The sequence below is a fragment of the Microcaecilia unicolor genome, chromosome 7 (genome assembly GCF_901765095.1).
Source record: "Microcaecilia unicolor chromosome 7, aMicUni1.1, whole genome shotgun sequence".
Taxonomy (NCBI): domain Eukaryota; kingdom Metazoa; phylum Chordata; class Amphibia; order Gymnophiona; family Siphonopidae; genus Microcaecilia; species Microcaecilia unicolor.
In genome coordinates this window covers 147,745,928-147,761,238 of record NC_044037.1, presented here as the reverse complement: position 1 = coordinate 147,761,238, position 15,311 = coordinate 147,745,928, and the positions used below count along the sequence as shown (strand labels likewise).

General features: G+C 46.8%; 1 protein-coding gene across 14 annotated transcripts in view; it reads right to left on the bottom strand.

Moving 5' to 3' along the window:
* LRRFIP1 (LRR binding FLII interacting protein 1) overlaps nt 1–15,311 on the bottom strand; it is a 997,950-nt gene that overhangs the window by 632,408 nt on the left and 350,231 nt on the right. For all 14 annotated transcript variants that reach the window (XR_003942957.1, XR_003942958.1, XM_030210921.1 and 11 more), the window contains 2 exons: nt 10,826–10,861; nt 10,141–10,266 (listed from right to left, as the gene is read on the bottom strand). Coding sequence is in view for 12 of the 14 variants with exons in the window: in XM_030210921.1 (XP_030066781.1) it covers nt 10,141–10,266; nt 10,826–10,861 (162 nt within the window). In the remaining 2 variants the exon portion in view is untranslated. The remainder of the gene's footprint in view (nt 1–10,140; nt 10,267–10,825; nt 10,862–15,311) is intronic.

Genomic DNA, 15,311 nt, shown 5'->3' with positions numbered 1-15,311 from the left:
GGAGGACTCTTGCAGTGATTCAGCAGATCTTTGGGGAGTTTGAGAAATATGCGGGCTTGCAGGTGAATATGGACAAAAGTGAATTGTTGGGTATATCTCTAAGTGAGGAGGAGGTGCGAGAGGCGAGAGAAAGGTATGAGTTTAAATGGGCGCCACACCAAATTCGTTATCTAGGGATATAGATACCCAGGGATTTAAATAGGGTATTTCAGCTTAACTACAGCCGCATTTCTGAGCAGATTAGGAATGATATGTTAAGATGGAAAGGATTATGGTTGTCGTGGTGGGGGTGGATGGAAGTGATCAAGATGAATGTGTTGCCCTGTTTGTTATTTTTATTTCAATCATTGCCTATAGCAGTTCCGGGACCACTTAATAAGAAATTGCAGAGGTCTATAATGAAATTCATATGGGGAAACAGAAGGCCGCGTTTGGCAAAACGAGTTCTATGGGGAGCTGTGGTAAGGGAGGGGAAGAGCGGTACCAAACTTGGAGTGGTACTATCTGGCGGCCCAACTTCGCTTAATTTTGGATTGGGAGAGAGGAGTAGAGAAACCTGCTGTTCAGGTGGAACAGTCATATTCGCTGCAGAGAACAATGAGTTCGTTTCTGTGAACCACTGAGGCCGGGGGGGAGGGGACTACTAGGGGATTGTAGCCCATATCTTAGACATTTGTTAGGCATATGGGGAGTAGTGCGGAGACGTTGGGGGCAGAGGGAAGGGGTGTTCTCTTTGGCTTCACTTTGTTGTGAGCCTAGGTTTAGAGCAGGTAGAGAAAATACTACATTTGCAAGATGGGAAAGGAAGGGATTGTTGTGTTTTACGGATGTGCTGCATGGGAGTCGGATGTGGAGTTTTGGGGAGCTGAGTGCTCGTTATGGGCTATCTGAGGGAGATAGTTTTGCTTACATGCAATTAAAACATTTTGAGGAGGGAGCACATACAAGATAGGAAAAGTTTAGAAAATTTGTGGTTACTGTTGGGGAAAGTCCCGAAACCTATCTCAGTGATATATCAATATTTTTGAGGCGATGATCCTGAACCTTACCCATTTCAAGGGGCATGGGAGAAGGATTTGCATTGTCAATTTAGTGAGCAGGAATGGGAGGGGATATGTGGGGAAGTTCAAAAAGCATCAGTCTATGTGTTGGTACAAGAGAATGCATATAAGGTACTCACGCAATGCTATTACACACCGGAGAGATTGAAAAGGATGTACCCGAGGGTTTCGGATGAGTGTTGGAGGTGTAAAGCACAGAGGGGCACTTTTATGCATATCTGGTGGACTTGCTCATGAGTGGTGCCGTTCTGGCAGGAGGTGATGAAAGCATTGGCTCGGATAATGGGAGTTTCTTTGGTGAGTAGTCCTAGGGTGTGCCTACTGGGTATGCATAATGATCAGGAGTCCTGGGAGGAGAGTAAAATGATGAGATGGGGATTGGCAGCAGCCAAATGCCTTATAGCGCACTGCTGGAAAGCAGTAGATCCCCCGAATTTGGGAGATTGGAAAATAAAAGTGAGGCAATTATGGAGTATAGAGCGTCTGACGGTTTACAGGAGAGAGGGAGAACTTCGGCGTAAAAAGGGATAGACAAGACTTCAACAAATGGTGGTGGAATTAAAGGGGAGGTATGCGGAATAAATGGGTTGGGGGTGGGGGGGAAAGGGGGGGAGGTTAGTTCATAGAGAAGGGATTAGTTTCAAGTGTGGACAGTATTCTAAGAATTGAGTTGACGGTTAGGGAAGGGGGATGGGTAGGTAGAGAGGGAGTACTAAAGGGTTGGGGAGGGGAGGGCCAGTTGATAGAGATTGGAGCTGACTAGTTGTATGTTATAAAGAGTTGGATATGTAAAGGATCATATGGGAGGCACGTGTGGTAGGAGAGAGTAAACGTGCAAATGTTAAGTTAGTTATGTACTTATGTGGGTATGCAATATATGCAATATGCTCTTATTGACTTTGGATGGCTCATGAAAATCAATAAAAAATTTAAAGAATAAAAACAAATGCACTGGGAGTTCACTTCGGGAAAGCCACTATTGGAGTAGAATGTGGAACACACTATTAAAATAATACCAGTCCTGATACAGAGTGCAGATTTGTGGGAGTGTGAATTCCATATGATCCATAGGGCATATTTCACTCAGGTGCAGATGTGTAAGGCAGGGAGGTTGCCCTCTCTGTCTTGTGTAAGATGCAATGGGGCAGATAAGGACTTTTACTATGCCATGTGGGACTGAACACTTATACATCAATTTTAGTCTGAAATAGCGTTTTACAAGAATCTATTTCATCAAAGAATCCACTTAACAGTGAATCTTGTTATGTTTGACCTAACCAGTGGGTTGGGGGATGAGGCGAGGGGGGAAAGAGTGCTACTTTGAAAGTTTTTACTAATGGGGAAGAAATATATATTGTGCTCATGGAGCCTCCTTCTTTTTGGTAATGGTGGTCCCATATCTATGATCATCTTCAAAATCTGCACTTTAGTCCACAAAATTATATATGGCGTAGTTCCAGGATACATGATAGACCTCATAGATCTACCAATAAGAAACAGAATCGGGTCATCAAGATCATACCTAAACCTACACTACCCAAATTGCAAAGGACTGAAATACAAAACAACCTACGCATCCGGCTTCTCCTACATAAGCGCACAACTATGGAATGGCCTCCCAAAAGCGGTGAAAACAATCCATGACCACCTGAACTTCAGGAAATCACTAAAAACCAACCTATTCAAAAAGGCCTACCCCAACGATCCTACGTAAACCTCTTCACCCAAAACACAGCATGCCTAATGATCGTACTGAACAACACACAATCTTCCTCCCTTCCGATCCTCCACATATACCTCACTACATACGATCACTATACAACCTTGTATTTGCTATCAACCGACTGGGCAAACACCTTAACGGTACTATGTAAGCCACATTGAGCCTGCAAATAGGTGGGAAAATGTGGGATACAAATGCAACAAATAAATAAATATCCATAGTCTCGCACTGTGGGAGCCTGGGACGCCATCTACTTCTGCGGAACGCGAGGGAATGTATCTTTCTGCTTAGGACCCATACTTACAGTCTATACCACCTGCAGCAAGAAGTTTGATGTTGAATTATTTGTAGTAGTTATAGTACTGAGAATTGTATTGGGGGGAGAGGAGGCATTATATAAAGAATGGTGGGAGGGTGGAGAGTGGGGTTTGCAGGGGGGAAAATTTTCTTATTGTTTCGTATTGGTGGGGGGCTGTAAGAAACCAAGCCCTCCACTATTTTCAGCCGCTTGTTGCACTGTGTTTGGGATTAGTGGTGTATTTTGTTTCCAATAAAAAGATATTGACTAAAAGCAGGCACTATGTTTTCCAAGCACCTACTTTTAAGTATGCACATGCTAGGCTAGGCAACTCTATAAGCACTGATTTGAGTGTATTAATCTCCTTATTCTTTAAAAGGGCATTTGCGCACTATTCTGTAATTACTTGCTAAAAGGCTATTGTGTGAAATTCTCAGAGTGGCATTCACAGATGGGCAGAGTGTGGGCGTGCCATAGGCGGGGCTCCTATTTACACATGTAACTTACAGAAGGGAAAATTAGGTTCTTACCTTGGTAATTTTCTTTCCTTTAGTCATAGCAGATGAAGCCATTACGTATGGGTTATGTCCATCAACCAGCAGGGGAGATAGAGAGCACTCAAACTTTCACAGTGCCCTCTTGGCCAGCTAGCTCCACTGCCTCTTCAGTATTTGAAGCTTCCAAAGCAGTATGGCAAACCGCAATGGGAATCACAAGAGCTTTCCTCACAGCGAACGATGGCCCATCACAAGGGCATGAACTCATAAAGGAGGGAATGCACATCCTCCTGGAGGGAATAAACTCATCCTCCTTATTGTATAAGTGGAGGGGAACACACATCCTCCCAACACACTGGAGGGAATGAACTCATCCTCCTATTTATAGAACACACGCGCCTCCTGGAGAGAATCAACACATCCTCCAAAAAAAACATGCTGGAGGGAATGAACACATCCTCCTAAATTTAAACTGAACATGAATCCTGAAGATTGTTTTCCAACTTTCTCCCAAGGAAGGAACTTCAGGAAATTAGAACAGAACCTGAAAAACAGATTCACAGCATACAGACAATCATACAGGGAGGGCTCATGGCTTCATCTGCTATGACTAAAGGAAAGAAAATTACCAAGGTAAGAACCTAATTTTCCCTTCCTTGTCATCAAGCAGATGAAGCCATTATGTATGGGATGTAACAAAGCAATCCCTAGATAGGGTGGGAACAAGCCACACCACGCGCTAGCACTTGTGCACCAAAACGCGCATCCCTCCTGGCAGCCACATCCAGCCTGTAATGTCGGGCAAAGGAGAGCTTAGAAGCCCATGTTGCTGCACTGCATATCTCTTGAAGAGAGAGTGCTCCAGTTTCAGCCCAAGAGGAAGAAATCGCTCTAGTAGAATGTGCCTTAAAGGCTACAGGCGGAACCCTGCCGGCCAGCAGATAAGCTGAAAAGATAGTTTCTTTGAGCCAGCGGGCAATAATGGCTTTAGACGCTGGAGACCCTCTGCGAGAACCGGATAGCAAAACAAACAGATGATCAGAAGTCCTGAAAGAGTTAGTAACTCGCAGCTACTGCAGCAGAGTCCTGCGCACATCCAAAGGTGCAGCTGCCCAAAAGATTCTGGAAACTCTTCCTCTGAAAAAGAGGGCAAGAAATAGGCTGGTTAGGTGAAAGGCTGAACCACCTTAGGCATAAAGGAAGGCACGGTCCGAACCGTGACTCCGGACTCTGAAATTGCAGAAATGGGTCTCTACAGGACAGCACTGGAGCTCTGACACCCGTCTCGCCGAGGTAATGGCCACCAGAAAAACGGCCTTCAGTGTCAATCTTTCTCGATGCTCGCCGAAGCGGCTCAAAAGGAGATGCTGCAGGGTTTTCAAAACTAGCCCCAGGTTCCAAGCTGGACAGGGTTGCTCGCACTGGAGGTCGGAGCCGAAGCACCCCTCTAAGAAACCGTGCCACATCTGGGTGAGCAGCCAAGACACGCCTTCCACCTTACCACGAAGGGAGGCCAACGCTGCCACCTGCACCCGCAGGGAATTATAGGCCAAGCCTTTTTGTACACCTTCCTGCAAAAAGTCCAGAATCGGCGAGACAGGAGCCCGCATTGGAGCAATGGCTCTGGAAGCACACCAAGACTCAAACAGGCACCAAATCCTGGCATAAGCCACGGAAGTGGACCCAGGAGAGTGGAAATAACTTTATTGGAATAACCTTTATCCCTCAATTGCGCCCTCTCAATAGCCATGCCGTAAGACCAAAGCGGTCGGCGTCCTCCATGGCTACCGGTCCCTGAGTCAACAGGTTCGGTACCAGAGGTAACGGCAGAGGAGCCTCCAGGAGCATCTGTCGGAGGTCTGCATACCAAGGTCTCCTTGGCCAATCCGGGGCGATGAGGACCACTTCTCCTGGGTGCAGCCGAATCCGCAAGAGCAGGCGCCCTATCAAGGGCCATGGGGGAAACACATAAAGTAGACCCGGAGGCCAGGGTTGAGCCAAGGCATCCAACCCCGCCGAGCGAGGATCTCTCCGTCTGCTGAAGAAGCACGGGACTTTGGTACTGGCACTTGTCGCCATTAGATCCATCACGGGCTTGCCCCATTTGGCACAGATCTGCAGGAATACTTCGTCTGTCAGATTCCATTCTGCTGGATCGATCTGATGCCTGCTCAGATAATCGGCCTGCACATGCTCTGACCTGCAATATGAGCTGCCGACAGACACTGAAGATGCAGCTCTGCCCAGTGGCAAATCAGTTCGGCCTGCGCGGCTAGTGCTCTGCACCTTGTTCCGCCTTGCGATTTATATAGGCCACCGTTGTCGTGTTGTCCGACATCACTCTGACAGCCAATCCTTCCAGGGTCACTTGAAAGGCCAGAAGCGCCTGAAACACCGCTTTCAACTCTAGGCGGTTGATGGACCACTCCGACTCCTCGGGTGTCCATAGACCCTGGGCATGCTTCCCCTTGCAGAGTGCGCCTCAGCCCTTCAGGCTGGCATCTGTTACCACTAGGCACCAAACGGGGAGCGTCAGCGGCATTCCTCGCCGCAGCATGCTGTCCGAGAGCCACCACTCCATGCTGAGACGGGCCGCAGGGAGCCAAGTAAGTCTGCATTGGTAATCCTGAGAAATAGGAGACCATCTCCGGAGTAGGGAATACTGTAGAGGTCTCAGGTGCGCTCTCGCCCAGGGTACCACTTCCATCGTGGCTGTCATCGATCCCAGCAGCTGGACAATGTCCCAAGCTCGCGGGCGGGGCATCCTCAGGAGCAGACGGACCTAATTCTGAAGCTTGCACCACCTTAGCTCGGGTAGGAACACATAGCCCGAGACTGTGTCGAACCTGGCCCCCAAAAACTCTAGAGATTGTGAAGGGGACAGGTGACTTTTGGCCATATTGACGACCCAGCCTAGAGATTGCAGTACTGAGACCCCTCTGGCTGTAGCTTGTAAGCTCTCTGTTGCAGAGTCTGCTCTGATGAGCCAGTCGTCTAGGTACGGGTGAACCCTGATACCTTCTCGCCTGAGAAAAGCAGCTACTACCACCATTACCTTCGAAAAGGTTCGGGGAGCTGTGGCAAGGCCAAAAGGCAAGGCCCTGAACTGGAAATGTTTTCCCAACACCGCAAACCTCAGAAACTTCTGGTGCGGGGGCCAAATCGGTATGTGCAAGTAAGCTTCTTTCAGGTCTAGAGACGTGAGAAACTCTCCTGGCTGAACCGCCGCAATGACTGAGCGCAGGGATTCCATGTGGAAATGCCGCACTCTCAGGGACTTGTTCACTTCTTTTAAGTCCAGAATAGGGTGAAAGGACCCACCTTTTTGCGGCACCACAAAGTAGATGGAGTATCGGCCGCAGCCTTGCTCGGCGGGAGGCACCGGGGTCACTGCCCTAACTGAATCAGAGCTTGTAAAGTCTTCTCCACCGCCACCCGTTTGACGGCAGAACCGCATCGGGACTCCACAAACACGTCTCTTACTGGGGCGTTGAATTCTATTCTGTATCCATCTCTGATCAGGTCCAGAACCCACTGATCTGAGGAAATCTTGGCCCACTCCTCGACAAAGAGGGAAAAGCCGTTCCTCGATGACAGGCATCGAGGAGAGGGCCGGCGCACCATCATTGAGGAGGGTCGCCCCTGAACTCTGGTTCTTGAGCCACCGGCTGCGGAACGCTTGGTCCGAGCGAAAGGAGTTCCTCTGCTGACCACGGGCACGTGAAGTGAACCCAGCAGAACGCCCGGGCGGTTACCTTCTAGCTTCACAGAAGCGAGGTCTGTACGAGGAGGGACCGCCTGGCCCTTAGAGGAAGGCCTCTGCCTATCTTCGGGCAAGCGCTGGGTTTTGGATCACCCAGGCCTTTCACAATTTTTCTCCAACTCCTCACCAAATAGGAGAAGTCCTTGAAAAGGCAACTTCACCAACCTTTGCTTAGAGGCCATGTCCGCTGCCAGTGTCGTAGCCACAGACGACGGCGAGCCGCCACTGCTACTGCCATTTGTTTAGCCGAAGCTCTGACAGGTCATAAGGGCATCAGCCAGAAAGGACAAGGCCACCTCCATCCGCGGAGCCACATCCAAGAAGGGCTCCGCTCCATCTCCGGGCTGAGCCACTGCCTGTTGCAGCCAAGCTAGGCAGGCTCTCACAGCATAACAGCTGCATGCAGACGCTCCCGAACAGTGAGACCTGCAATTTCAAAGGACCGTTTCAATGCTGTTTCCAGCCTACGGTCTTGAACATCCTTCAGGGCAACACCTCCTTCAACAGGGAGGGTAGTTCTCTTTGTCACCGCAGTGACTAGGGCATCCACTGTAGGCATTTGAAAACGAGCCATATGTCCCTCACGCAGAGGGTATAACTGCCCCATAGCCCTGGAAACTCTCAAAGGTCCCTCGGAGTCAGCCCACTGAGCCGAAACAAGCTCTAGGATGGAGTCATGCAAAGGGAAGGCCCGAGCAGCTTTCTTGGTACTAGCCATCCTGGGATTACCCGAGGAGGCCATGCCACTGTCAGGATCTTCAATCGAGAGGGCCTGCAGGGTATCTGAAATAAGCGCTGGCAGCTCATCACGGTGGAAAATCCTCACCGCGGAGGGATCATCCAGATCCTGTGGTAAATCCGCACCTGACTCTGGTTCCTCAGACCAAGAACGTCTGTCAGAGTTCTCGAATCCTCACACCCCGACCACGGGGGGGGGAAAAGGTGCACCACAATCTGAAGGGGAATTAACCCTTCTGCGCTTATCTTTAGGCCAAGCATCCGGGAAAAAAGCCTCACTGGGCAGTCCCAGGCCAGAATCCATCGGGGGGGGGGGGGGGGGGGGGCAATCAGAGGAGCCTCAGGCGACCCTTGAGGAAGGGCTCTTTTCATCATGTATGCTTTATGCAGCAAAAGCACAAAATCCGGGAAGAAAATCTCACCCTGGGCACCCAAATCCTGTCCGGTGCTAGCCACTCCTGAAATAACCTCATCTCGAGGTGCCCCACCCGGCTCAGGTCTCTCTGTGTCCACGGAGGCCGCGCCATGCGGTGTAAGCAAAATGGCGCCCGCTGCCAACTCAGAGCGGGAAGAAACATCGCTCGCCATGCTCGGGCCGGCTCCTACGCCAGTACAGCATGATTTACAGAGCCCTGCTGCTGATTTGCGCTTGCCACAAGTGGAACAGCGCTTTACATTGTCCGCAGCCATCGCCGAAAAACGGCGGTAAAATCCAAAATGGCGGAAAAATCGCCCCGATCGCGGGCCCACCCCGGAGGACTTGGAAAACACTCTTACCTCAAAGGATCTAGTGTACAACTACGATCCTGCTGAAAATCAGGTCAAAAAACCTCTGTTCCAGCGTCTCTGCGTTTAAAAACGCGACGCAACTTTTTTTTTTTTTAAGCTGTGAGGAAAGCAGAGGTATTGAAGACTCCGGAGGCTCAGATGAGTGGGAAAGGCAGGGAAAGGGCGAACCTATATGCCTGCATCCACTGTTGGTGGGTAAGGACAGGGAAAGCAAGGCAATATGTCCACATCCACAGAGGTATGGGTAAGGCAGGGAAAGGGCTAACCTATGTGCCTTTAAAGTGAAGCCGGTTAACAACTGGCAAGCCAGGAACCACCTCCCGGCAGATTTTTCTGGAGCTCGAACAAGCTGCAGCCACCCTGCTAGGGGAGATAGAGAATACTGAAGAGGCAGTGGAGCTAGCTGGCCAAGAGGGCACTGTGAAAGTTTGAGTGCTCTCTATCTCCCCTGCTGGTTGATGGACATAACCCATACGTAATGGCTTCATCTGCTTGATGACAAGGAATATTGTAAATTACATGCAATCCTGCCGCATTTAGGCTCCAATATTTATGCCAGCCATAGACGGTGTAAATTTTCACACCTACAGTTGGGTGCCCCTACACAGACTTATTTTATAACAACATCTTGGCACCTAGATACCGTTGTAGAATGGTGCGCAGCATTTGTCATCGAGGTGCCTAAAAGGAGATGCCCACTTATTGAACTGCCTTCTAAATGCTGTTCTGTACACTCAAGTCACTTATAAAATTATTCCCGAAATATTCTATATTTTTCTTATTGGTATTTTCAACATAAAAATAACAGTGAACAGATGCAATTAACCCACAATATCTGTGACAATTCTATAACTGAGTATTCATAGTTAAGTGCCAGTTATGCGAACACATTTACAGACTTTTGCCACTTTAGCACTATTTTATGACGACACACATAAGTACCATGGCATAAATGCATTGGGGGGGGGGTGTCACTTGGGTGGAGCCTGTTACATATGTAACAAAATACTGTAAATTGTGTAAGTCCCCATTGTATTTACATGACCGCAGTTAAACCATGTCTAGGGCTGACATGACAGCGGCCGCTGAAACATTTGGTACACTGGATACTGGATTATGCTTGTATTCTGTAACAGCATCTGGATGCCCATGAGTCCTTGGTGAACCTAACTGAAGCCACCCAGTTATAGAATTACTACCTTACTAGAAATAAAGGATTGCACTTGATATTATTATGCAACAGTTAATCCATCAACCTAATGACATCTTACCTTCATTTCTCTAATAGAGGCCTCTGTATCTATAGAAATGGAGGTATCCCCACTGCCTCTTCGAGAAGAACTTCCACCCAAAGAGGCCAAAGTCACTGTTGATAAACTGGGCACAGCATGAGCTCCCTAAAATAGTAGCAACATGTGAGTTACTTAAATACTACAGAGATGCTGAGTTCCACTGCAAAAGAATATTATACTTTTACCTGAATTAAAACTGATTTTTAACTAAGTAGACAAACGGAACTTTAGTCAAAAGGAATTCAAGAAGCATATTATTCTTCTAAGGATTTAATGCTTCATTATTATTGTTTATGTTTATTTGTTTCATAGTATACCACCCTTCAGTGGGTATATTTAAAGCAGTTTACATAACATACTAATAAAATTAGAAAAGAAAATTACAATCCAAAATAGGATACAGAAATAAGCGATAAAGGAAAGAGTAACATAGATGTTAAGGACTTGTCACTGCCATTATAGATAACATCTCTTGAAACTCCAAAGGAAATACCATAAGTGATGAAAAAGGCATATTACCAAACCTTTAGTGTTAAAGTCTAACATATATGTCCATTTTAAATGTGTTGTACAGATTTACTATCAACAAACCACCCCCGTTTGAATAGGTCACTTATTTTAACTGCTTTAATATGATGGAAAATGCAGCTCATACAAGTCATACCTTTTCAATAAAGTCCTTTTCTGATCTTTCTTCAACCTAAAAGAAATACACATTGAAAAAACTTTAGATGAAATAAGCAGATCTATTTTTCTTGGAGATGGCAAAGGTATAAAAACAGCATCTTATCTAAGGCCCCCTTTTACTAAATGCTGAAAATGTTTGCATTTACTATGTACTAACTGCTATAATTAATGCATGGTATTTTAAAAGCCTCTGCATTTACTGTTGGGAACATGCCAGCATCTTCCCATTTAGTTAACACGGATAATACACTTGCTGCACACTAAATGAATCACAAATAACTCAGATGCATTTAATGAGGTGGTATTGTTATGTATTACCTGCCACATTAACAACGCTTGGTACTGTACTGCACATTAACCCCTGGATTCTACACATAACACCTAAAGATCCATGCCGAAATTGAGGTGTATTCTATAATAACGTTCGTAACTTAATTGGCTTAGGGGCCCTTTTACAAAGGCATGTAAGGGCCTACGCACGTCCAGCATACGCCAAATCAGCATTACCGTCTGGCTACCTTGTGCCCCAGGCAGTAATTCTGAATATGGTGTGTGTCGAAAACACTCGGTAGAAAATATTTTCTATTTTCTACAGTGTGGCACTTACCCTGCGTTAAACGGCAGTGGGCACGCGCTGCATCCTACCGCCCAAGTAGCGCGAGACCTTACCGCTAAGTCAATGGGTGGTCGTACTGCCGCAGGCCACTTTTTGCTGCAGCTTAGTATAAGGGCCCCTTAATGAGCTAATCAGTGTTGATAATAGCACTTAACAAGCAATAATGAGCACTAATTGGCAATAATTAGAATACTACTACTACTTAACATTTCTAGAGCGCTACTAGGGTTACGCAGCGCTGTACAATTTAACAAAGAGAGACAGTCCCTGCTCAAAGAGCTTACAATCTAATAGACAAGTGAACGGTCGGTCCGATAGGGGCAGTCAAATTGGGGCAGTCTGGATTCACAACTCGCTAAGCGTATTCTGTAATGACCCATGCCTAAATTCTAATGTGCACAGTTCAAAAGGGGTACTGACTGCCAGTAGAGGCCAGTTTGTACATTTATATTTAGAACTTTAAAGTCCTCGATTCAATTATTATCGGGGGCATGATATTGGGATTATGTTAATAAATATTATTAAATGTTCCATCATTTCTTAGGGGTAAATAAGAGGTCCCTTTCATCTTCTTTTTTATATCAAGCTGCAGTAATGTGGAATTCACTTCCTTTTGAAATAAGAATACAGGACTATGGATTGTTTAGGAGGGCTTTAAGAACATAAATAGCTATACTGGGTCAGACCAATTGTCCATCTAGCCCAGTATCCTGTTTCCAACAGTGGGCAATCAAGGTCAGAAACCCAAACAGTAGTAACATTCCATGCTACAGAAGAAGAGGCAGCAAGAAATTTTCATTGGATACGTAGGCTGTATTTTTGGTGTTACAATGATGTTTGTTATTTTTAATATTTGCTGTATGTATTTCCTTGGTAACGTCCAAGCTTCTGTTTGGTTGTTACCCACACTGAACCTGTTCAAGGCAGTTGCAGGATATAAGAGTCAGAATAAGATAAGAAACAAAATATATAGACAAACAATAAAATATAATTTAAAATATAACACTCCAATTCATCTTACAACAGTTGTTACAATGCTTTCTGAAATAGCAATTTCTTTATTTATTGTGTTCATACAGCACTAGTATATTGTTATTACTCAAAAGGGGCTGCAAAAGAAGATCTGACATGTCTCAACTAATCAGTAGTCCCTTGGAGCAGGCAACTGCAATAAACTATCCATTCCGAACCGAACTGAAAGGTTGCAGAGATTGATCAAAATAAAGAGGAGCCTTCCCCAATGTAAACAGATCACTTCCAAATTCACACATCATAAAATCGGCAAAGATTAAAAAGCAAGGGAGTAATATCATCAAAATGAGACACATTACCAAGCAGACAAGCTGCTGAATTCTGGACAGATTGATGGGCTCTGAGAACAATCAAAGGCAAACCAAGAAATAAAGAATTATAATAGTCAAGATACACCAGAACAAGCGCCTGAAGAACAATCCGAAAGTCATTGAAGAAAGAATGCATTTTAAACGATGACACAGCCACAATCAATAATAGGAACTCCAAATAAGTCTTCTCACAAAAGGTTTCATCAAAAAAGTAGAGCCAACATTACTCCTAAGCTCATAATTTGAGCCTTTGAAGCACTGCGGACTCACACGTGCCTTCCCAACCAGTGTGAGTGCACAGGACCAACCAGGGCCAGTCTTAGCAAGTGCAGGGCCCTATGCAGACCAATTTGGTGGGGCCCTATCCGAGCCCCGCCTCACCATAGCCCTGCCCCATTTTAGCTCCGCCCCCACCCTAGCTCCACCCCATTGATACGATTATTCCATTTTTAGAAAAAATTTTTATTTATGAAATTTCAAATAAAGACAAATGAAGCTAAACTTGTACAAAAAACTGATTGAAATAATAAGCACAATGCTATCATGAAATCTCCCCTCTCCAGAAATTATTCAGTTCAAGTCCACTACAATTAGTAGTTCCAATTCTCATAACAAAGGAGAATAAAGGAAAAATATTAAGAAAAGATTCAGTACTTTCAAATTCCCCTATTACTCTGTAACCCATCAAACCAGAGAGGCAAGTAGCCAAAAAAGAGGTAAGGGCAAGGTTCCCAATAAAGACAAAACCACAACACATTTACAGTACCAAATGTTTCCATAAATCAGCTATATTACAGATAGACTCACTGTCCTAAATCTAGTCCTCCTGCTTCCATATGCACTTGCTGTGATTTGCTATGCTGGCACTGAAATTTTAGCAAAGGAATCTCAATTCTTTATCAGGGACATGTTTAAGTCATCTGCCTGATATATTCAAAAGAAGGCAATTAAGATGTTTGGATCTTATAAAGATGAAAGATTTACTTTTATTCTCAAGTAGAGACCTGCACAGGAACAGGGTTTGCGGAAATCTGCGGAGTCCAGGGGAGTCCTGTGGGAATCCCTTCTATGGCCACGGGAGTGCTGCTGGAATCCCTTCTGGGTTTGTGGGACTCCTGCGGGAATGGAAGCAGTTCCTGCGGGGTTCTTGTGGAAGGTGTCTGGCCTCGCTCTCACCTTGATTCAGTCTACTGCCTTCTTCGCTTCTGCCTCCTTGCTTGAGTGCACAGCTCACGCAGTCAGCAGTCTCCCATAACCCTCTCTGCTCATGGCCTGGGTTGAGTCTGCTGATGCAGGGCAGATCCACGCCATGAGGCATGAGCCAGCCCTGCATCAGAGAAGCCTGACGCTTGCATGTGGCGAATTCAGTTAGCAAGAGTGCCAGCAAATCAGGTCTGTCTGTCAATCAGTCTCTGATTCACTGGCACTATTGCTAACGGTAGCCACCACATGCATGTACCAGTAGGTCTTCAGCGAATCTTCCAGAATCCAGAAATTTGACTGTCCATGTATGCATGTGCATGCCAGAGAGGGAGGGAGTTTTCTAGAAGTCAGTGTAGCAGCATGAGTTTCCTCGACTTACTAGGCCAAAAGCTACAGGGAGGAATTCAGAGGTGCAGTAAATACCTTCCATTTGTGTTCCTTGGTTCAGCTCTGCAGGCAGCTTGTTAAGTTGTGTTGAATGTTTTGGTGTGTGTTAGTCTATTCCACGTTAGCTGTCAGCGCCCAGAAGAAATTTTGGGGTATAAATGCCAGAAAGTTCATTGTGCAAAGATGCTGTGTAATTTTGTCTACCTTGCAAGGTTACAGAGAGACATAAAAAACTCTCTCATGCTGAATCATATAAAGAAGCGGCATATTGTGGGAAAGGAAGAGCTTACCATGGCTGCCTCTGCCTGCTCACCTCCGCTCCAGCTCCTTTTCCCTTGGATGGTTGCTCACTGACCTCCGACCACGACGCTCCAGCTCCTTTTCCCGATGTCTGCTCTCACCTCCGACCGACCACGCTCTCCAGCTCCTTTTCCCTTCCCGCTCAATGACTCCCGCCCGCCCTCGCGGAAACAGAAAGTACCTCATCATCAGAGAAGGCGAGACATTGAGCGGGAAGGCGGAAGGGAAAAGCTGGGGTGAGCGAAGCCGTCGTGCCTGTGGCTGCTGCAACTGTCTGTCGGGGCGGGCTGGGCTGTTGCTACGCTGCAAGTTGCTTGCAACTGTCATCGTCGTCGTCCTGGGACTAGTCTAGGAGGTGGGAGCTGTCGGCGGGCTCAGCGGGGGGGGGGGGGGGGGGGGGGGGGTGGCGGGAGTGAGCGATGATCTCGATGAGGTCCGGAGCAAGTAAGCGACGAGCGAGCAGCGGGATCGGATCATCATGATGCGGTTGGTTTTGGTTGCGGTCCAAGCGAACGGGGGTCGGAGAGGCAGAGTTGAGGCACGCCCCGCGGGGCCCCCTTAAGCGCGGGGCCCTATGTGGCCACCTCGGTCACCTCTGCCTAAGACTGGCCCTG